General features: G+C 43.2%; 2 protein-coding genes across 5 annotated transcripts in view; both read left to right on the plus strand.

Annotated features, from left to right (window-relative positions):
- The window catches only part of NTM (neurotrimin), a 962,773-nt gene that overhangs the window by 37,682 nt on the left and 902,073 nt on the right, over nt 1-23,018 (plus strand). The gene's annotated exons all lie outside the window — the stretch shown is intronic.
- Nucleotides 4,264-5,669, plus strand: LOC112840425 (RNA-binding motif protein, X chromosome-like). 2 transcript variants are annotated; one of them, XM_073904049.1, is made up of 2 exons: nt 4,264-4,348; nt 4,466-5,669. In XM_073904049.1, exons 1-2 carry the CDS (start codon nt 4,346-4,348, stop codon nt 5,384-5,386), a joined length of 924 nt encoding a protein of 307 aa, XP_073760150.1. In that variant the 5' UTR covers nt 4,264-4,345; the 3' UTR covers nt 5,387-5,669. The 2 variants fall into 2 exon arrangements, with proteins under 2 accessions (XP_073760150.1, XP_025749617.1); XM_025893832.2 differs by having other exon boundaries at nt 4,270-5,669.

The following is a 23,018-nucleotide window of genomic DNA, read 5'->3' on the forward strand; positions in this document are numbered from 1 at the left end:
ACGTATGTTAATTTAAACTAAGAATTTCACCAAAAGAGGAACTAAACTGTGACTGGTGGCCACTGCTTGATGTCTTAGTTGCAGATGGAAGAGAGAGATGTGCCTTTCTCAGTCATCAAAGTCTTGGCAGAAGTCACCTTGCCACTGTGGGATAGTGTGCCTGTGAGCTGAGAGTCCTTCTCGGATGGTTTCTGGACTTAGTGTCAACTTTGGAAAGGCAGCTGGCAGGAAATGGGTAAAGGATCTTCACTGATTTATATGGATGGGAGAATTTGGCTTCACAGGGTCCTAAGAATAGATTATATTCCATAGATAATGTTATGGAAGCAATACCATGAAAATTGCATGCAATATCATAACTACAATGATCAGATATTGGATCCACGATTAGCAATTACTGTGATCTCTGTTACATTTCTCAGTTCCATATACAGAACATCTCCAGGATTCAGTACCTTATACTGAGGTATTCGGAAGAGAATGATCAATGGAGACAATTCATTTTTTTCCCCTTAGTTTATAGAGAAAACAGAACCAAATTTTAGAGGATCCTGTTGGCCCATTGACCAAAAGGAGTTTGGTAGATGAGATCTCCAGAGAGAAGTCAAGAGATGAAAAACTACAAGAAAAAGTTACATGAATATCCACAAAAGATGGGCCCCATTCATGGGAGTTGTAAAAAGGAAGCACAAACCAATAGGTGGTAGAGTCAATCAAGATACAAGCGTCTAGATGAACGGATAAAGAAGATGTGGTATATATACACAATGGAATATTATGCAGCCATCAAAAGGAATGAGATCTTGTCTTTTGCAATGACGTGGATGGAACTGGAGGGTGTTATGCTGAGTGAAATAAGTCAATCAGAGAAAGACATGTATCATATGACCTCACTGATATGAAGAATTCTTAATCTCAGGAAACAAACTGAGGGTTGCTGGAGTGGTGGGGGTGGGAGGGATGGGGTGGCTGGGTGATAGACATTGGGGAGGGTATGTGCTATGGTGAGCGCTGTGAATTGTGCAAGACTGTTGAATCACAGGTCTGTACTTCTGAAACAAATAATGCAACATATGTTAAGAAAAATGAAAAAGAAGAAGATAGCAGGAGGGGGAGAATGAAGGGGAGTAAGTCGGAGGGGGAAACGAACCATGAGAGAGGATGGACTCTGAAAAACAAACTGAGGGTTCTAGAGGGGAGGGGGGTTGGGGGATGGGTCAGCCTGGTGATGGGTATTAAAGAGGGCACAGTCTGCGTGGAGCACTGGGTGTTATGCACAAACAATGAATCATGGACTACATCAAGAACTAATGATGTAATGTATGGTGATTAACATAACAATAAAAAAATTAAAAAAAAATTCTAATGAGAACAGAGACTAGCCTCAATCAGAGCTATCTGGTGAAAATATACAATCTTCCTTTGGATTACAACAATAACACTTACTAGACCAAAGCTAATTGAGTAACCCAAATAAAATGTTAATAATAAACATCATTTTTAAAGAAAAAAAAGATACAAGTGTCTACTTATACAGGATCGAAGGATTTTCTGAAACAAACAAGAATTGAACTTAAACCTGTAAGAAAATGCTAGTTATCTGAAAGTAATCATTAAAACAAAGCATATAATCCAAGGTAAAAAAAAAAAAAAAGCATAGACACTATGGGATATCCTGAGGTCATACTGGTACTATTGAACCTTTATTAGGACCCTTACTAAACTTTTATGGCATCTGCTATAGTACTCCAGAGGAACTCAATGGAAGTGATCAAAGGGCCATATCACAGGGCTTATGAGGACTGTCACAGGGAACTAAAGTTGTTCAGCAGGATAAACAAATTTAAAGGGTGACTTAATACAAGTTCACAATTAAAATAAAGGATTCTCCATGTGGATGACAAGCAGCTGCTCTTCATTAGGCTTTGGGGACTGGAGAAGGTGAAACCTAATTTAATTGCAGTAAGAAAAGCTTATATGGCATAAAAGGAAAAGCCAACCAACCCGTTCACACTTCTTCCAGATGGTGGGAGCTTTAGGCCTCCTGGACTGTTGTCACTCTCTGAGAAGAGACACCTCTTATATTCTGATCTCAGATGGACTCACCTCCTTCTTTCTGGAGGTTGTCTTTGTCTCTTCCATGTAAAATTACGAGACCCTCCATTGCTCACCAAGGACAGTCTTCCTCCCCTTGTCCCAAGGGTTACAGCACATTCCCTAAATCATGCACCCCACAGGTTTTCACCCCTCTCCTGTGTTCACTTCACTCCTTCCTTACTACAGATGCTTTGTCCCCATAAGCACTCCTTTGCAAACATGCTCAACTCTCTGGTTCTCTTTCTTTCTGTTGTGTTTTCTCTGGCAAATCCTCAAGCTGAGCTGAAACCACCTATATACTTTATCTGACCCTGGACTTGTGAAGGTGGAACTTGCTGGGAAAGAACAATGTGATCTGATGCCATTTTAAAATTAAATTACTTACCAATGTCCATGAATCCTACTACGTACTCCTGGGAGGTTTGCTTTTCTTTCTTCAGACATCTGATTGGTACTTCCACTCCTCTCCTCAACATGTTTACAGTCTTCCAAAAAATCTTGCTCCCATCTGGGGTGGATGACTCATATTTCATTGAGGAAATAGAAGGAATCAGGAACTAACTCATCTTTGAGATACCAAATCTTCCAATATACCTGCCTCTTATTTCTAAACCTATACTTCAGTCTTGTTATAATAGAAAAAAATATCCCATTTCACTTCAGAATTCAGTTTCTCCATGTATGCTCTGGGTGGATTCCTTCCTCACTGAAGGATTTCAACCCTATAATTCTCTTTCTCTTTCTTTTACATCATTACCTCTTTCCTCTCCACTGGATCATTTCCATTGGCACACACCTGCTCTAGTATATCCCATCTTTAAAACAACTATAACATCAACAACTTCTCTAGGCTTCATATTCTCCCTCAGCTTCAGCTATATTTTTCTGGTCCCCTTCCCAGTAAAGCTTCTCAGAAAAATGATCTTTACTTTACCATCTGAACTTTTTCTCCTGTCACTCTCTGGTCATCTCTCCTGTCTGGCTTTGGTCCATACCACTCTGCTAAAACTGTCCTTGTGGAGGTCATCGGCAACATTTATATTGCCAAATACAGTAGTCAATTTCCAATCTTTAGTCTACCTCTCAGCTGCGCCTGACAGAACTGACAATTTCTTTCCTTTTGAGAATTTTCCTCCTGGCTTCCCTGGCATCACCCTCTCCTGGTTTTCTTCCTACCTCACTAAATATCCCTCTTCTGTCTCTTGCTGATTGCACCTTTGCCTAATCTCTGTATGCTGGGGTGCCAAGGGCTTGGTCCTCAGGTATTTTCTGTATCTGTTCATTTTTCTGAGTCTCATCTAGTACTATGGTTTCTAATACCTCTATCTACTGATTGCCAAATTCGCATCTCCAGTCGAGACCTCACTCATGGACTCCAGATTTATAAAGATACTTCAAACTTATTATGTCATTTCATTCATTCAATTGCTCCTATTTCTGCACATTTTTATATCTCTGCAATTAGGATGCATCTTATGTTCAATGGCATCTTATAACCTCAGTCTGCCAAGTGAAGAGGTGTAGTCACTACTGCCCGCAAAGACACAAAACTTGCTCCCATTCTCTTCACTTCTTTGAGTGCTATGTATTGTTGGTACAACAGGAGTTAGTTTAACTGCCATTTAAAATATCTCCAAGAAATGATTCTTTGAATCACACAATGCTTCAGCATTGAAATAATTATTTTGTGTACAAAAATGCATGGAAACAAAAGAGTAAGGTGCAAATTTGAGAGCAGAGAAGTACATATTTGTCTATGGAAGAATGTCCACAACAGTCAAGTGCTCTATAGAACCTAAGATAGAAGAGGATGTGCACAGCTGATGACCTTGTTGTTGAGATACATAAATAAGGTTGACCATCACACTTTACCTTAAGGCAGAGAAAATTGCCAAGTCCTTTGCAATACAAAAAGACTTCAAATCCATAAAGGCTGGTATGACCAGTTGAAAGTGTTTTGTCTTGTTTTTCCTTTCTAAGTAATATGTAAGCTAATTGTGTGTCTTAGAATAGATTACATCTGCCATTTGGTATGTCCAAAATGGAGCTTGTTGTTCCACCACCTTGCACCCCGTGGGGAGGCTGTTCTTCCCTCAGTCTTCTCTAAATCACGTGACGGCACCCTTTTAAACATATTGCTCAAGCACAAAACTTTAGAATTATTCTCGGTTAGATGAGCTGGTGGTCACTTAGTGGAGGGTTGAGGCGAGCCGTTAGGTGAGCTGGAGATAAAAAAGTTAACAGCAAAATGGTAGAAGCAGATACACCTGGGAAGCTGTTTATAGGAGGCCTCAGTATCGAGACTAATGAAAAGACTCTTGAAGCAGTATTTGGGAAATATGGTCACATAGTGGAAGTTCTTTTGAAGGATCAGGAAACAAACAAGTCCAGAGGCTTTGATTTTATTACATTTGAGAGCCCTGCTGATGCTAAACATGCTGCCAAAGATATGAATTGGAAGTCTTTGGATGGAAAAGCAATTAAAGTGGAGCAAGCCAACAAACTATCTTTTGAAAGTGGTGGAAGACAGAAGCTACCACCTCATCCAAGAAACAGAGGCCATCCAAGAAGTGTGAGATGTGGAAGAGGAGGAAGTGGAGGAGCAAGAGGGCGTTCCTCACGTGGAGGACACTTGGATGATGGAGAATGTACTCTTAACTTCAACGTGAGTTCTTCCAGGGGACCCTTTCCAGTTAAAAGAGGCCTATCTTCAAGAAGTGGAGGTCCTCCTCCTAAAAGATCGGCTCCTTCTGCTCCCGGGCGTAGCAACAGAGGGATTGGAGGAAGAGGGCCACCATCACGTGGGAGAGAAAATTATAGAGGTCCTTCACGCAGAGCGCCAGTGTCTTCCCGGAGAGATTACTATATTTCACCAAGAAATGATGGTTACAGTACCAAAGATAGTGATCGTGATGGCTATGGTGGTGGTCGTGATAGAGATTATTCTGAACCTTCAAGTGGAGGCTCTTACAGAGAATCATATGAGAGTTATGGTAGCTCCCGTGGTGCACAGCCTGCACGTGGGCCCCCTCTGAGTTATGGTGGAAGCAGTCGCTATGATTATAGCAGAGCACGTGATGGATATGGTGGAGGTCGGGAAAGTTACTCAAGCAGCCAGAGTGATCTCTACATAAGTCGTGAGCGTGGTGGCAGACAAGAACGAGGGTTCCCACCCTCTATGGATAGGGTGTACCCTTCTCATGAATCATATGGTAGCTCAAGTTGTGGGGCTTCCAGAGGAGGTCGTGGGGGAAACCAATCTGAAAGAGGAGACCGTAGCAGATATTAAAAACAAGTTCTGTACCAATTTTTTGTCAAAGAGGAAATTTAACTCCTTTTTTTCTGTTACTATAGAACTAATGAAAAATGTTACTTTAATGGGGAAAGGCATATGTTAACTTGCCCTCTGTGAATTTTTGGATAAGATGGATAAGATAAAAAAAAAGTATTCAAAGTAATTTCATGATTGCTAATGTTAATTGATGAAAACTAGATAAGTTGCTTGAATGTAATGTCTGCATTGTTAAAATTTTCGGAGTAAAAATTTCCATGAAATGGGGAAAAAAAAAGAATTATTCTCGTTCCTCCCTTTTCAGAACTTCTAACTTCAAAACTATCAGCATTTCTTGTTAGTTGTACTCCAAAGTAAATCTCCAATGCATTTCCATTCCACTTCACTCAACTACCTTTGTCCATGGGACCAAGACATCTTGCCTAGACCATCGTGGTAGTTAGTTTTGCTGCTTCCATGCTTTCCACCTATCCTCTGCCTCATGCCTCCTACAATCCATTCTCCAAACAGTAGCCCAAAAAATACTTTCCAGCATAAATCAGACTTTGTTACTTCTCCTTTACATTGACTAAAATCCACACTCCTCCTCATAGTCCCATAGACTCTGAAGCCTTGACCTTTGCTTCCATGAGGTCTCCACATATCCCCAGCTTCCTCAGTAATTTTGCTCCCATAACCATCTGCCTTTCTGTTTCTCAGACTTGCTGACTTCAGTCTTACTTCAGGGACTCTCCCTTTGCTATGTCTTCTGCCTGGACCTTTTTCCTTCCAGACTTTTCCATGCAGGGCAGTTTTCTATCATTCAACTCTTAGGCCTTTCTCATTCAGACTATTTGAATGTGCCCCATCTTTCTCTACCACATCACTTATACAACTTTCTGTAGAGCACCTCCCACTTTCTGAAGTCATTTTGTTATTTGTTTACACTTGTATTATTTATTTCATCCAATGAAGATGTTAGTTCAAGAGGGAAAAGAATCATCTCATTTATTACTGTATCCTTGAGACTTAAGGTGGTGTTTGGTAACACGTAGATGATTGATCAATAATGTCAGAATTAATGAAGGAATACATTGTGATCTTCCACCTTTTCTTCTTTGAAGTGGTACCTCTGAATGTAAGAGTGCTACCATCCTTCCAAAACATGAAATGTAACACCCTTCTGGAAATTGGGAAATTCGTTAAACCTCATTTACCCTCTGCTTACTTATTTCTATTGTGGCCGTACAGAAATCCTTATATGCCTGGGTGATTTTAGAACTAAATGAAATAATTTATGCAAACAAATATCTTGCCAAATGGGAAGCTTTATTATATTACTCATTGAGAACCAGATAGATGCTCTACCCCAGCAATCCAAGTGCAAATCTGTGGTCTAGGAATATGCATAGATGAGCAAAGGGCTCTGCATTGAACAGCTCTGAACATCACAGATAGAGACACCTTCCCCTACACAAGCATTAATTTTTACATTGGTCTACATTAAACCAGTTTTTGAGTTGATTAAAACAATTGGGAAAATTAAGATGTTTACTTTTAAAGTTAATGAGATGGTGGGCGCCTGGGTGGCTCAGCTGGTTAAGCGACTGCCTTCGGCTCGGGTCATGATCCTGGAGTCCTGGGATCGAGTCCCACATCAGGCTCCCTGCTCAGTGGGGAGTCTGCTTCTCCCTCTGACCCTCTTCCCTCTCGTGCTCTCTGTCTCTCATTCTCTCTTTCTCAAATAAATAAATAAAATCTTTAAAATAAATAAATAAATAAAGTTAATGAGATGGGATTAGCATTTTAGGTTGTAAATATTGAAGACCCTGGCTTGCCCCCTGTTCCAGGTACTGGTTCACTCCAAAAGGCGCATTCCACTTTCTGTTGATATCAGTAGTCTGTGGGTTTCTAGTGAATAGTTACAAGACTAGATTTAAACAACCCCCCCCAGACAAAATTAAACAAACAAACAAAAAAACCCAAGACTCTCAGGAGAGGATCTTAGTGACTCAACATGTCCGTCATGGGATTCAGTGCATTTTCATCCTAAATAGATGTTGTGTGGTCAGAAAAAACGTGTCACAAAAGGGAGCCATGTGCTCTGTGCTGTCCTTTGCTTGTCAGTTTTTATACAAGGGTGGCATGCAATGCCCTGGAAAGCAATGTCATGGTGGAATTATGAAATATTTTATAGCAGCACCCAGTCTGCATGCTCAAAAGCCCCAATGACAGAGAACAGAAATGTGACATGTAAAATTTATGTGGGAAACATGCCCCAGGTGCAGGCAAGACTTACCAAAAAACCAGAGGAGGAGATCTGGGGCAAAGAAAAATAGTCAGTGGGGGTGGAAGGCAGGAAAAATTTAAAAAAGCTCTGGGTACCTTCAAAGTTCAGGCTTTGTCACACTTTCTGCCTTAATTCAAATACTATGAGATACGGTCCCCATGGACTGGATATTGAGGAGAAGGAGTCATATGGTCAAAAACACTGCCCAGGACACCACAAGCAGGGACTTCTTGGCCTCCCTGCCTGGATCGGCTTGGCTCCTGGGCAGGGGTTTGGGAGGGGGGAGAAGGTGACTCCTGATGGGGTTTGGACTTGCCCCTTTCTCTGAGCAAATAAGCCAGTAGCATTTGGGTTAATGAACTGTGCCTTTTAATAAATGGTTCTTATCTCGCCAGAGTGGTGCTAAATTGTCAGGATTTTAAATTAACTTAATAGTTTCGTGGATGGTACTTATTCACTGGTTACTCGGAAAGTGAACGCAGCCCCCAGCCTGGGCTTCTTATTGAATTATGCAACAGTTAGTTATTTCATTTGGGTTTAAGGGGAAATTAATGCAATGCCTCAACGCCCCCTTAATGGGCATTTCCAGGCCTACCCTAAACTAAAAGCCAGTTGTTTATCATTAGGTCACTCAGTGTTCCTCAGGCTTCAAGAAGAGATTGCTCTCACCCAGGAATGGCCAACAGGTCTTGGAAACACCCTTCCCTGCTGGAAGAGGGAAACAAGATGCCTTGTCTTCCTTTTGTTCACTTGTGCAAAATATTTACCGAGATGGGCAAACCCCTATCTTGTCTATAAGGAACTTATAATCTAGAAGTGCCATAGGTAGAGATGAGTGGTGAAATTCAGGGACTTCTGAAGAAGAAGAATTACTTTTGTCTGGGGGAGAGGGAGAATTGGATGACGCTTCTAGGAGGTAGTGTTTGAAGAGGGTCTTGAAAAAAGGCATCAATTTATATGCATAGAAATGTGAAGAGCATTTCAGGTGGAATTTGAATCTTGTGTCCCTGTCCCTCATCATGATCAGCTTGTAGGTAAAAAGAATGGTCACTTTTTGAACATTTGCTGTGATATTATGAAAGTTCATAGCAAGAACCTTATGAGATAAAAAGCAGCATTGTTTCCATTGTACAGATGAGAAGTCTGAGCCTCAGAGTTGGGATATCCCTTGCCCAGAGCCCCACAGCTTTGGACACACAAAGATTCTAACTAAAGTTCAAGTTGGTTAGTAACATTGTTTCGGGGCAATTCCTTTGTACAGAAATTAACTGAAGCGGGATCCTCACCCCAGAAAGCAGATTCCTCTACCTGCATCAGAACCTATGTTTGGAAAAGAAGGAACAACTTAACATGTAGCTAGTGCCCATTCTGTGCAAAGCACAGTGCCTGCCAGGTACTGTAGCAGATATCCATGTGACTAAGCCACTCTTTGTGCTCTCCAAAGCTGTCAGGACATGCAGAGAAGGAGCCGCATCCCTAACCACTGGAGACATGCAATCCACGACAAATCACGAATGTCGGCAAGACAATAACAGGTGCACAGCCTAAAATACTAACTGCAAAGTGAAATGTAATAAGACTGCAGATTATTAGTATCAAAGGCTGTCTGAGAAGCAGAAGGACACAAGGCGAGTGTGTAAGGGAGGCTGAGCATGGGCACTTCCCTGTGTGCACATTCAAGCTCAATGAGTGCTGCATCTATGGACCCCACCAGTGGCGGAGTAGCGTGGAGCTGGTTAGAAACAGCCAAGGGGCCTCTTTCCACAGAGTGGGGCACAAGTCCTACAGTAACCGACTGGGATCACCCTGCTGGGAACTTCAGGTGTCTCTGCCCCTGGGCAAGGACTCTACTGTGACTGAGGAGAAACAGAAAACAAAACCTGGCCCTTTCAGCTCCTCCGCAGGTCCCTGGGAGAGGCACAAGGGGGCCTGCTGAGTGGAGTGACCTTGAGAAGGTCAAGCTGGCCTCTGAAGTGGTGCAGCATCACTGGGGCAGGAGGAGCCGTGCCAGCCATAAAGGAAATATTGTATATAAAAGATCTGTTTTCCCTTTCTTGTGGAGCAGACACAAGGCACTGACTTCATTTTGCATTCATAAAGCCTTCCTTTGGAAGCGCCTTTAAGTACTGCTGAGGGAGGCTTGAAGAAGCATGTTGGAGGGTCAAATGCACATCTCCTTGGGCTTTCTTTCATCTGCCTTAAAAACAAAAAATCTCTCCTTTTTTAATCACCTCTTCCTCTAAAAAGGGCTAATCTTTTGTTAATAGCAGCTTCCCATGGCACAGAATCTAAGCAATTAATACGGGAGAGCAAGAGAAAGACAGGTGGAGGGGCGCTCAAATGAGACGAGAAGAGAAGACGGTGAGTCAGAAAGGGTGAAGGACATGGCAGCTGGCTGCTGGTCACCCAGGGAGGGAAGGAGGGGTGGCAACTTCAAGGTGCTCACTGAGGAGGGTCTAGGCTCAGGGGAAGCTGCTTTCGGGGTGCAAGCCTGCAAATGTGGCCAGTCGATTCAAACTAGTCCCTTCAAGGAGGGGGGATTTCAACTGGTTGTATCCTTTGCACCTTTTCTTCCTCCCCTTACCCTTCCGTGGTCCCTCATGCCAACCTGTTTTTGGTAATTAGTTTGCCTTTGCTGGAGGGCCACATCCTTCAACTCTGTTGTAAACAGATTCGTTATCTTCCCAATTTCTGACTATGGTTGTCGCTTTAGAATGACATTTCTTAAAAAAAAAATATGCTACTACTCTGCTTCAACCTTCAATGGCTCCTCATTTCTCCTGGGATAAGACTTCAAACACTACAGCAAGGTTTAAGGTTCTTGTGTCCTGAATTTTAAAAGCCTTTCCCACCTTATTTGCTGTCAGTCCCCTTCCCCGATGCCCTGCATGTTTGTCCTTTTGAGCGAGCCATGTTCTGACATGACTGTGCCCCTAGGAGTTACTCTACCCACTGGACCTTCACTTCAGTCTCTGCTGGCAAATCCCACTTGGCCTTTAAAACTCTGCTCAAAGATCACTTCTTCTGTGAGCCTTCATGAGCCCTTCATGGAGGTTTTAATCACTTTCTTTGAGATACTTACATGGCAGTCCATGTGCACTGCAAATAATGTGCTTATTATATTCTTTTAATGATTTGTTTATGGGGACATTTCTTGTAGCTCCATGAGATTTTTAAAAAAAGCGGGGAGTGTGCTTTCTCCTTTTTAGCACAATGCCTGGGACCTAATTGACACTGAACAGATGTCTAAGCTAAAGATTGCCAAAGATATAATAATATAATACAAGAGCCACCCCCTAACATTCAAAGCTAGGAGTGGAAAAAGGGGGAAAATGTTTCTGGATATTAGTTTTTTTTTTTTTTTTTTTTTTTTTTTCCCATCAGGGAAGAGTAAGGGGATGGAGAGAAAGGCCTGCTGGAGGATTTAAGTAAGGCTGTGTGTGTGTGTGTGTGTGTGTGTGTGTGTGTGTGTGCGCGCGCGCGCACGTGCACGCACAATCAACAATAAGGAGATCTCAGTTAGCAACTACTGGGGATCCCCAAATCAATAGGGCACAATGCTCTGCTCTCAAACTTGGGGGAGGGGAACCCCAGCAGCCCTGAATCTCAACTGCAGGTGGAGATACCTTTCTGCCCACTGTGCCAGATTTACAGAGCACAAAGAGCATTTGGGGCAAATCATAGCACATGGCTGTCACTTTTTTATTCTTCTTCCCTGATTATGTGTTTGGAACAGAGCCCTGAGGACAGTTTTATGCAGCAAAGGGAACAAAACCATAAGCAACATTTGTCTTACTTATGTCCAAAGAGCTGTTGCAAAATCCCTTGCATGGCTAGATCCGAAAACATAGCTGGCTCCTTTCTGTTCTCAAGCCTGGTGCTTCCTGGCCCCAGAGCTGCCATGTACCCTGCCCCTTCTCCTAGGGAGAGCAAGCTGGCTGCCTGCTCAGTGAAGTGTCTCTCAGTGCCACTGCAGTTCTAATAGAAATGTCCCTTCAGTTTATTGAACCCTAAGAATTATGTCTTTACCTCCTCCTTTCCTGTCCTATGCTAGCCTGGGAACTCCTGCCAGAAGGGATGTGGGAGCTAAGGAAGCAAGGACAGCTTTTGTTTTGCCTTCATAAGCTTGTAGATTCTAACAATGGAATGTTGATGAACGAAGCAGTTACCAGACACTTGTCAGGAAGACTAACCCTGAGATTTAGTGTAAATCACCTTTTGAATGTTTCGGTTTCATGGAAGTAATATGGTGTGGAAGGAAGAAAGGAAGAGAGGAAGGGATGGAGTGTAGGAGGGAGGAATGAAAGGGAGGGTAAGGGGGGAGAAGAGAGGGAAGACAGGCAGGAAGGAAGGGAGGAAAGGAAAAAGAGAGAAAGAGAGAAGAAAAGAAGGAAGGAAGGGAAAGAAAGAAAGAAGAAAGAAAGAAAGAAAGAAAGAAAGAAAGAAAGAAAGAGAAAGAAAGAAGAAGGAAGGAAGGAAGGAAGGAAGGAAGGAAAGAAAGAAAGAAAGAAAAAGAAGGGAGGGAAGGAGGGAGGGAGGGAGGAAGGAAGGGGCGGGCTAGGGAGCGGTATGGAAAAGGAAAGCAAATAGACAATTTGCTTATCTGTGCATTTTCAATTCAAAGCATACATTTGTGATGGTAACATTCACCTCTATAATCTTCTTCACCTGACTTCCAAATAATAATCTGGAATATTAAGACAAAATTGTCGTCCCCTCCCCTCCCCACTACATCAAGTTAGACATTTCAATACTTAGCCAAAGTAGAAGAGTTTTCTTAATTCCCCAAGTAACTGATAGCCATGAATTTGTTTGCTGAGTAATACGGATTATTGGTGACACTCGTGTCTGATCTACTCCCTGGGTTACAAATACAGGATTTGTGCTTAGCTTCTGGAGTTAGTAAAATCTACACAGTTGTTTCAAAAAAGAAAAAAAAAGGAATGTGTACTTGAATGTAATTCTCAGCAAAGCAGCTACCTCTTTGTGGGGAGTATGTGCGTGCGTATGTTTCTGAATCATCACTAATTACAAGAAAGGGAAAATGTCTCCTTTCTCTTGGTTTGTTTAAATGGAGAACATCTATGATGGGAGAACCATTGGTCCTAAGATGGTTGTAGATTCTGAGTGGAGTTTGCCCTGGCTCAATTACAGAGCTCTTAGGCCAGAGAACATTTAAGATCTAATAAGACTTAATGCTGGATTTGGGTGAAAGCTAGATAGGATTTTTACCCCCTTGGTTTTGTGAGCTGAACATAATTGCCTGTGAACCCCAACCCTTCCACTGAATGGACAATGGCTCTTTTTCCAAGGTGTGAGGAATAGAATCAATGCCACCTTATAACCTCCTTGGAGAAGCCACCGCTTGCAAAAATATTGTTATCAATGTTAGGGAAGTAATTAAAATGAACTAATCATTTCCCAAAATATTTATGTATTGAATGTAATTCCGACTGATTGCCTTTAAATAGCATTTTATTCTGTTTCAGTAATAAACAGTATGAGCACGTTTCCTTTTGCTTTCTGGAACTCCAGCCTAGCTACTGTGGGCATGACCCTGAAGTACTGTGTGTCCTCTTTTTGAGTACAAGAGGATGACAGTCCCCAGCCAATGCCCTGGCCGAACTTGCTAACCCAGACACAACCCCTGCACTGCGCTGTCCTGCCTCCAGGGCTGTTTTGGGGAGAGCCCTGTCCTGTGGGTACAACTGGTATCTTCTCCCCTGGTTGGGAACTGTTGTCAGTTTGGTGTGCTTCCTTTGTGCTACAACCTGAGAGAAACAGTAGTCTGATTAAATGAGGCCAGACACACAAACAGCTGGATTGCCAAGCCAAGGAATTTTATTAAAAATGATAGCGTTTGCAGCAGTATCGCCTTCTGAGGTTGCATGAGGTTACAGGCTCCTGGCAGTCCAGACCCTCAGAGACAGGTGGGAGAAGTTCCAGGGATCAAGAGGCAGGGAAGCCAGTTGGCAGGGTTAGGTGGTGATCTGGCAGTCAGGAGGACCCGGGACATCAGGACATCTATGTCATGAAAGTAGAGATCAACCCTGGGACAAATCCAGGTCAGGAGGAAATGCCAACCCCCATGGCATTCCCATTATGGCATTCCCATTTCTTTCTTCCTGCCCAGGACTGAGCCTGCCTGTTGCCCAGGCCTCTGACTTGCCTCTGTGGAACTGGCCCTCTGTGAGGCCCTAGATCACTGATCGCATGGAGGTACCAGTGCTAAAGGCCACACCAAAGTCCATCCCATGAGGAGTAACACTGCAGAATACCAGGGCAGGAGGCTTGGGGATGCCTCTACACTCAAACATTTTCTTTCTGAAGTTCAAGAGCATTCAGAAGTTTACAGGGTTCTTTGGAGGAGGAAAGAGCAAAGCCAATGGTCTGTGAGGTTATTTGGACAAATACATCACTGTCTCCCATGTGCTAGCCTGGCCCTAGGCTGAGTGTCCATGGGTTTGGCAGGTGTCTACATTTGCCTATTGCCAGGTGATGGATGGAGGTGCATATTGTGTTCACTATCCCTTCTCTAACTTGATCACCACCCACATGTCTATTCCTCCAATGAGAATGCCTTGCCCTCCCCATATGTGCACTTGAGTTCTCCTAATTTCTTACAGGCTCTTTCTAACTTCTCATAGGCTTGTGTGCTATGCTCTCAATCTCCAAACAGAATCGTTCTGTACACTGCAGCTGCCCAAGGTCTTGGAGAGCAAGCCATGCATTCCCCAGACCCATCAGATTCCAGGCTGCCCGTCCTGCCACTTGGTACCTAGTGTGAACAATCATGATGACTTTGGGGGTGATCCAGGTGTCATCCAGGAGCTGATCTTTCCCTTGAGACTGAGAGAACTCTTTATTGACAGCAAAACCAAGGGCAGGCTGTATGGGAAAAATAATAGAGCCTGGAATTGGAATGGAATTGAGTTGTAATCGTAGACTCTTAGAAAGGATCCTAGGTGATTTTCTAAGTCAATGGGTTGCAGACTTTTTTTTTTCTTTCTTTTTTTAAACTAGTGTCACCTATATACACAGAGAATCCCCTTTCAGTATACAAAGCAGATAAAGAGGACCTGCTCTGGGGGAAGCAGACTCAACCCAGAGCCTGGTATGCTCAGCTCCTCATGGTAGCCTTGCAGACCTCCCCTATGCCCTGGCCACTGTGGGGAGCCCATTCTGAATGCTACTGATCTAAGCTAAATTCCACTACGAATGAAGTCACTAAGAGTAGTGCTTCAGTAACTTATTTATTTCCATACTGCTTGATTTTGTAATTCTAAGGCTCTAGATATACAAGAGGGCACCTGTTAGGAAGGTGAATTCTCAGGCCCAACTCCAGACCGACTGAATCTGAGACCATGGAGATGGGACCCAAAAATCTGTGTTTTAACAAGGCCCCCAGTGATTCTGATGCATGCTGAAGTTTATGACCAACTGTCAAGGCCTAAACCATGCTGATCCTTGAATTTTCTCAGCAATTTAGAATGTTCTTAGTGTGGTATGGGTTAATGCTTTGGGTATTTTCCCCCTTAGTATTTTTATGTTTTTATTTTGGTAGTGGGTGTGAAAGGTAGAAGAGATTTAAAATATACAGAATGCCTCACATTTCTTTGGGACTAAAGTTGCTAGATGGAGCCAAAAAAATGCATAACACCCAGTTATATTTGTTGTTCAGATAAACAATGAAAAATACTTTATCTGGGACATACTTATCTTAAAAAGTTATTGGGATGCCTAGGTGGCTCAGTTGGTTAAGCGTCCAACTCTTGATCTCAGTTCAGGTCTTGATCTCAGGGTCATGAGTTTGAGCCCTGGGTTGGGCATAGAAAAAAAATGGCAGGAAGGGAAAAATGAAGGGGGGGAAATCGGAGGGGGAGACGAACCATGAGAGACTATGGACTCCGAGAAACAAACTGAGGGTTCTAGAGGGGAGGGGGTGGGGGGATGGGTTAGCCTGGTGATGGGTATTAAAGAGGGCACGTACTGAATGGAACACTGGGTGTTATACGCAAACAATGAGTCATGGAACACTACATCAAAAACTAATGATGTACTGTTTGGTGATTAACATAACATAATAAAATAAAAAAAAATTTTATATGAATTTCAAATTTTATAGGCATCCTGCATTTTGTCTGGCAACCCTATTTGGACAGATCACGAATTAGGATAATTTCCTTTTTCAGTACTTTTCTCCTCCTTTTTCATCACTCAGAGTCAGACACACATCTCAATACTGTGCACTTATTACCCAAGTCCCTTCCTGTGTTGGTGGGAGAAGCTAGGAGAGAGAGGAGCTAACGTGTATGAAACAGGGAAGGAAATAACCTTCAAACTCATCATTTTTTACCATCATTATTTCACTTGCACGTTCACCACATTATAAAAACTGCTGAGTAAGAGGTCAAGAGAACCTTTGCAGAATCACAGGGCTGCCTCTCTGCCCTTGCTCCCAGCGCCCAGCTCCCAGCCCTAGCAGGTTCCATAGCCTGGCTGCCACCCCCAGTGCTTGCTGATGAACTTGCCATGCTGGCAAACGAACTGCTCATGGCCTCAGCTAGACTTTACCAGCAAAACCGAGTTCATGTTTGTAAGACACAGGGTTAGACTCAGCACAGAGACTCTCCTGTGTGTGGAGGCAGGAGTGGGGGGGATACTGTGGGAGGCAAAGAAAGTACCATTGGCCTAATAGATCTAATAGATCTTCCCAAGAAACTTGAAGCTCCAACTGGACTTGATTTGAAAATCAAAGGAAATGGATCTATAGTCTTGTTTTGATGTGCTGTCCAATTAACAGAACTTGAATTAGGGAGGGGATTGGGAGATGGGGAGGAATGTTGGCAGAGAGGTGCAAATAGAGTAGAATACAAAACAAAATGTTTTCTCATCATATCCCCTGTTGAGTCTCCTTTGGTGGTGGAAAGAGTTAGGGCTGGCTGTCAGCAGACCCGTTTTCTAGTCTCCATTCTATTTCAGTATTATCATGTGAACTTGCCTTAGTCCCAGAAGCTTTCTTATTCTCAATCTTCTCATTTGTAAAATGAGGGTATTTTTAAAATTAAACAACTTTTAGCTTGATGATTCAAATTATTTCCTTTTTTTCTTGGGATCTGTTAACTTCCTTCCCAGACCTCTGTTTATCTGTAGGCAGCTTAAACCCATTGCTGCCCTGGCACCCTGAGGCCAGGGAAGATGTCAACTGCTCAAACACCACGTGTTTCATTTAGAAGATTGTGCCTCAAACACCAGAAAGGAGAAACAACAACTGATCATTTTTCTACCCTCACCCTCTACAGTAATAATAACAAATCCTACTCAAATTGTGGGTTCAGGGCAGACTCTAATGAAATTTCAGTTTGCACCAGGGGTCCCTTTGATCAGATCAATGTAGTCTATCCTTGGTGAGAGGCCTTCCTGGCTCCAGAAAGGGCTGTATTTTTTTTTTTTTTTTTTTTTTTAGACATGAAGGGACTTGTTATTTGATATTAGTGGGAACTGAAGATAAGTTCATTGGTCTAGAGGAAATCTGAACAACTCTAGAGCACCTCTCTGTGAGTAGGTTCAAAACTTAATTACTGAGGGAGAACAATGTTCTAATAAAAGCAAGAGACTTATGTATTTATGTACACTGTGCGGCTGGATAGTGTGTTGAGGGCTCGCCAGCTTCCAAGGCTGCCTATGGTCTTGTGTGAGTGTCCTCTGGAGCAGACCCGCAATGCAGAAATAGACACAGCACCTATCTGTGTGATCGGCTAGCTGGATCCCTGCAGAGGCCGAAGAAAATGCAGGGCATTTTGAAACCACAATAACCCAAAGGCCCCCAAGTGCCAGTTCACACGGGACCAGATCAACATTTAATTTCTCTAAATGTCCCAGGGTTCTTGCCACGTAAAAGAAGGATCGAGCAATTAGTTCCGACCTGGAAGTTGGGTCGTTCTGAAAACAGCTTAGCTCTGCAGAGAACTTATGTGAAGAAACATTAGAATTGCTGTTGTTCCAGGCTGAAATTTTTTATTTAGAAGGAAAATGGCGTGCTCATTATCTTATTCATGGTGCTCAGTGTGGCATTTGCGCTGGCAGAGTTTTGGAAAACAAACAGTCCATGGTGGAAAACGTCCTCAGCTTTTGGCTGTCCCCTGATGGGTTTGGGTACAGGTTTCATTTGTGCTTTTAATGGGATTTCCTACTAGTTATTGGCAGTCACAGGGGTTCAGACAACTGGCTGAACAGGAGGCATCATAGGATCATAGAATTTTTGAGCTGGAGGGAACACTCGGGCTTGTCTTCCAGACTGCAATCGTTTTGTCTTAGGTTCAGCTAGGAGGTAGTGAGGCAGGGGTGATTTTATCCAGTCCTTTTTGCCACACGGCTAGACTGATGGAGACCTTTAAATGTCAACAAAGCAATTTTGAGTGGAATTCAGAACTCACTGGGAAGCTAGTATCAGAGCTGTGATGTAGAGGAATCCCAGGAATCAAATGCCTTGTTGTACCCCTGGTGGAAGCATTCTACCTGGACTGTGGCCTGCCATGGCTTTATCAGCGTGTCAGAAAATGGCCGATCAGAAGCAATGTGAACCAGAAGCTATCTGCGCAGATCACAATCACAGTGTCAGTATGGGTCAGACACCACCCACAGATATCCAAATCTCCTTTGTTTCTCATCTTCCACTCCCTAGGGAATTGGTAATCGTTCTTCCAAAGACTGGGCTTTGAGTGACACCAAACATGTAGAGAAGGAATAAGCACCCTGCCTGAGCTCACCCACAGTGTGCAAATGCAGAGCTAGCAAGGGAGTGGAGGCACGGGGAGGAGGCGGGACATGACTGAGTTGGGCTCCAAAGCCTGTCCATCCAACCACTCAAAGACCAGATGAGATTCTGTTCCTCTTTCGTCTCTTTGCCTGTGCAAAGCCAACTGCTTATACCCTGGCAGGAGTCACTGTGGAAATTAGGACCAATGACATGGACATAGAGATTTTCCTGGTCAGCCTATTGATTCTCTATTAAACTGCAAGAAAGTAAAACAAATCAGTCAGGTTTTGTCAGCCTGTCTATTGATATTTGTGTGTCACATGTGTATAGACATATGGACCAGGTTCCAATATGAGGAGGGTCTGTGTCCCACACTGAATCTCCCATGCATTAAAATCAAGGTATACTTTAGGAGCTATTTAAGTTTCATACTTTCATCACCAAATGGGCAGAAGCAATTACCAAGGTATGCACTAATTAGACCAGTACAGAGAGACCCCATGGGTCAGGGTGAGTAGACCATGCTCCTTGGACTAGCCTTCATAGGTCCATCTGCCCTTCCATTCATCCGCCCGTACATCCATCATCCATTCATTTATTCACCCGTCCAACAGATAACCCAGCCTACTCTGGGTGCTCAGGGTACACTGATGAAGAGAAAGGGCCTGCACTTGGTCCTTGTCATTAGCTTATAGTCTTGTGGGGGAATCATCAGTCCTAGAAGAAACAACTAAATTTCTCATAACTTGTTTGTCTGATTTTATTATATATAATATATATATTATTTTTATTATATATGAAAACTTGTTATTATATGCAAGTAAATAAATATAAAACTATAATTTGTGCTAAGTACTATGACAGCATATAAGAGAATAGAGAGAGAATACGGCGGGGCACAGGGAAGATTCCCATAAATAGAGCGATCCAGAGAAGGGCTCTTGGAGGAGTGTCATTCAAGCTGAAACCTGAAGGTTGAGAAGAGACCAGTGGTGAAAGAGAAGGCAGAAGAGCATCTCAGGCAGAGGGCTGACAAGAAGGCTATGTGGTGGGAAATAGCGCAGCATGTTTTAAGGGATTGAAAGAGGCCATTACAGCTGGGCTGGCTAGGGGAGGGAGAGAGTGCCACCAAATGAAAGGGTAGGAGACAGAAGCTAGATTGTGTAGGGGTTTGGAGGCCATAAAAAGAAGTTGGTTTTTATTTTAAGTAAAGGCAAGACATCGGAGGGAGGGATGGGAGTTAAAAGGATTCTTTTTAGCTGCTATGTGTAGATAAAATTGGAGGAGGGTGACCATAATAGCCAGGACAAGAGATGCCAATAGAGTGAACAAGAGAGACCCTTGGTCAGGACTGGTTGTATGCCATTCTTGGGGACATAAATCTGAGTCATCTGTGCCCAGGAATGTCATAGGAGGATTCTATTATGGAAGCCTTCCTCGACTTTCTCCCTTCCTTTGGTTGTTGTGGGAGGGCGATCAGCACCAGGTACAGTGTCCTGTTCTGGGAAGGACTTAGTTGTTTGCTGGAATTTTATAAGTGAAAGTGCAATAGACTATACAATTGACCTCCAAAGATGCCCACGCTCTAATATGTGGATCCTTTGACTCTGCTACTTTCTATGGCAAAAGGGATTTTGCTGGTGTGATTAAGTTAAGGGTTATGAGATGGAGAGATTGTCCTGAATTATCCAGGCAGACCCAATGTAAAGAGAAATGTCTTTAAAGAGGAGGCAACAAGGTCAAAGGCAGTAGCAGGTGCAATGGAGGCAAGAGGCTGGAGAGATAACATAAGGGACCACAAGCCAAGGCATATTGGCAGCCTCTGGAAGTTAGGAAAAAAAAAAAAACCTCAGAGAAATGGAGGCCCCAGAAAGAACCAGCCCTGCAGATATCTTGATTACATTTATTATTTTAAAAGATTTATTTATTTACTTATTTATTTGAGAGAGAGAGAGAGAGTTGGGGGGGCAGAGAGAGAGAGAGAATCTTCAGCAGACTTCTCACTGAACGTGGAGCCTGACATGGGCCTTGATCCCAGGACCCTGATATCATGACCTGAGCCCAAACCAGGAGTCGGATGCTTAACCAACTGAGTCACCCAGTTGACTTTAGCCCAGTGAGACAACTATATCAAATATTTGACCTATAGAACTATTAGATAAGAAATTTATGTTGTTTTAAGCCATGAAGTATGTGATGATTTGTTACAGCAGCAATAAAAATTAATACAAAAAGTACGAATAATGAAACCGTATAGGCACAAGTCTGACTCAACGTGGTAAGCTCTGTTTTCTGCACCCCCAGGCCTTCTGTTTTGCACCCACCCAAATGAGACAGCCCTCCCATTATCATGCATCTAAAGTTTGTTTCCCTTGGCAGGGCAGCCAACTGAGGACACTGAAGCATTGGGCTTCTGGAATGGGAAAGGCTCAGGAGACATGACCCAGATAAGCTCACAAAGAATGTATTTATTGTATTGCTGTTTCTGTTTTATAAAAGTTAACTTTATTAAAAATAGGAAACAATGACAAGAATCATAACTTGTTAGAACAAGTGAGTGTTTGTTGGCAAAAGCTTGGTCTAACTGTCTTACGTGATTTAAAGCTTTTTCTATTCAACTCTGAACCATGCTCGGGAGCCTCCCACCCCATCTCTGGCACTGGCCTTTCTCTCTTGTGCCTTCATCCCTACCTTCAGCGTCTCTCCATTCTGAACCAGTTGGAGTGTGTTGGCCCTTGAGACTCTGGAGCAGAGTATGAGGATCCCTGTGCATTGTGACATGGGCTAGAAGCTTGAAGAGGACTCTACCAGAAGAGGGAGTATACCAATTTTGCAACTGAGGAATCAAGCGTTTGCCCTCAAATAAACGTAGACATCTACCTAGCAGCAGCTCTGCCTCTTCCACGGGCACTGCGCTCCAACAGATCTTCAGCTGACTTCCAAGCCCAGTGGCATGGCTGGCTAACCAGCTTCCTGTGCTGGCTGACAATGGCCCTTGGCTAATCTTTTTCTCTGTGAAAGTGACGGGACTCACCATAGAGGAAAGGACAAAGACATCTAAAAAAGACTTAGAATCCTGCCCTGCTCAATGGTCCTTTCCTTGCATGGGCTGCCAGCATGCTGTCCTGCCTGGAGGAAAGAAAATGAGTTGGACAGTGCTGAAGGTTCTGCTGGATCCTTTGACCTTTTCCCCATATAGACTCTTTCTCTGAAACCAAGACTAATGATCTGGTCACCCTCCAGACAGGCCTCCCGGAACAGGGGCTTAATTAGGGCTCATTTATAGGAAGATACTGCATATGCAGTTACAGGCGACTTCCCCAAGAGCTCAAGGCCAAGATGACAGGGGGTGATATGGGTCAAGATTTAGACTTTCTTTCCCAGGAACTGTCGCCTCTGTCCTGCCTTGTTCGGGCTTCCCATGTTCTACCTCAGATTTAAACAAAGAAATTGCTGGCTAACCTACATATCTTTATTAGGAATGCTCCACCTTGGCCTTGGAGAGATACATATTTAGCATTGTGATTATTTGGGGTTAGTTATTTTCTTCCTCTTATGAATACACATGAGGATTCTCTTTTTCCTCCTAACTTTGTTATGGTGACCGCCTCGCTAATAAGGGTTGTGTCTATAAATGCATTTTACTTCCATAATTACTGAGGGATTTAAATGTTCTCCAGAGAAATTAGCTGTTCCTATGTCCTGTGAGCAGGTGGTGGTCAGGGGCATAAACTGTTGAAGAATCAATGGATTGAATAAACCAGAGAGTTTCCATGGTCGGATCTGAGCCCCGTATTTTAGCCACAATGCAGTGAAGTTGGTGTAGGTATCCTGTTTTGTCCTAAGGGAGGAAGGAAAAAACTGTGGTCCCTCTTGGCTGAGCAGAGAAAAGTTTAGGATTAACAGGCCATTCAGAACTATGATATCTGACAGCAGTCACATCTGAATATTTCTTACCAAATATTGCAGAAATTGATGTTTGCTCAGCTCCAATCTGCTGCCTCCTTTCTGATGCTTCTACCAGATTCTCCATCTAGACACCTGTCATCTGTCTGGATGTCTGTTTCATCTCCACAAGTTTTCTGCCTTTGGCCCCTTGCCCTGTCTAATCTGACTGAGGAAGGTGCTAAATGGCCTGTTCTACTGGCCCCATTCACCTCCTCCTTTCTTCCAATGATCCCTCTCGAGGCACTTCCTGTCCCACCGTACCCAATTCAAGCTTCTGACCATGGATTTGTGTTGGTGGTTACCCTCCAGAATTGATATTTCAGATTAGGACCTCTAACTTTCTCTACCTGGCCAGCGAGATGCTACAAAAGAGATGACAAAAGATGGGGTCCATCTCTGTGAGTGTGCCTGAGCTGCCATAACAGAATGGAATGCTGGAAGACTAAGATCAAGGGGGCTGGCAGGTTTGGTTTCCTCTGAGGACTCTCTCTTTGGCTTGCAGATGGTTTCCTCTCTGTGTCCTCATGCCTTTACTCCGTGTGTGCACCCATCCCTGGTGTCTCGCTGTGTGTCCTGATCTCCTTTTCTTTTTAAAATTTTTTTTTGAAGACTTTATTTATTTACCTGATTGAGAGTGAGAAAGCACAAGCAGG

The sequence above is a fragment of the Callorhinus ursinus genome, unplaced genomic scaffold, assembly GCF_003265705.2.
Source record: "Callorhinus ursinus isolate GAN/ISIS: 27379988/994484 unplaced genomic scaffold, GSC_fseal_2.0 scaffold19, whole genome shotgun sequence".
Lineage (NCBI taxonomy): Eukaryota > Metazoa > Chordata > Mammalia > Carnivora > Otariidae > Callorhinus > Callorhinus ursinus.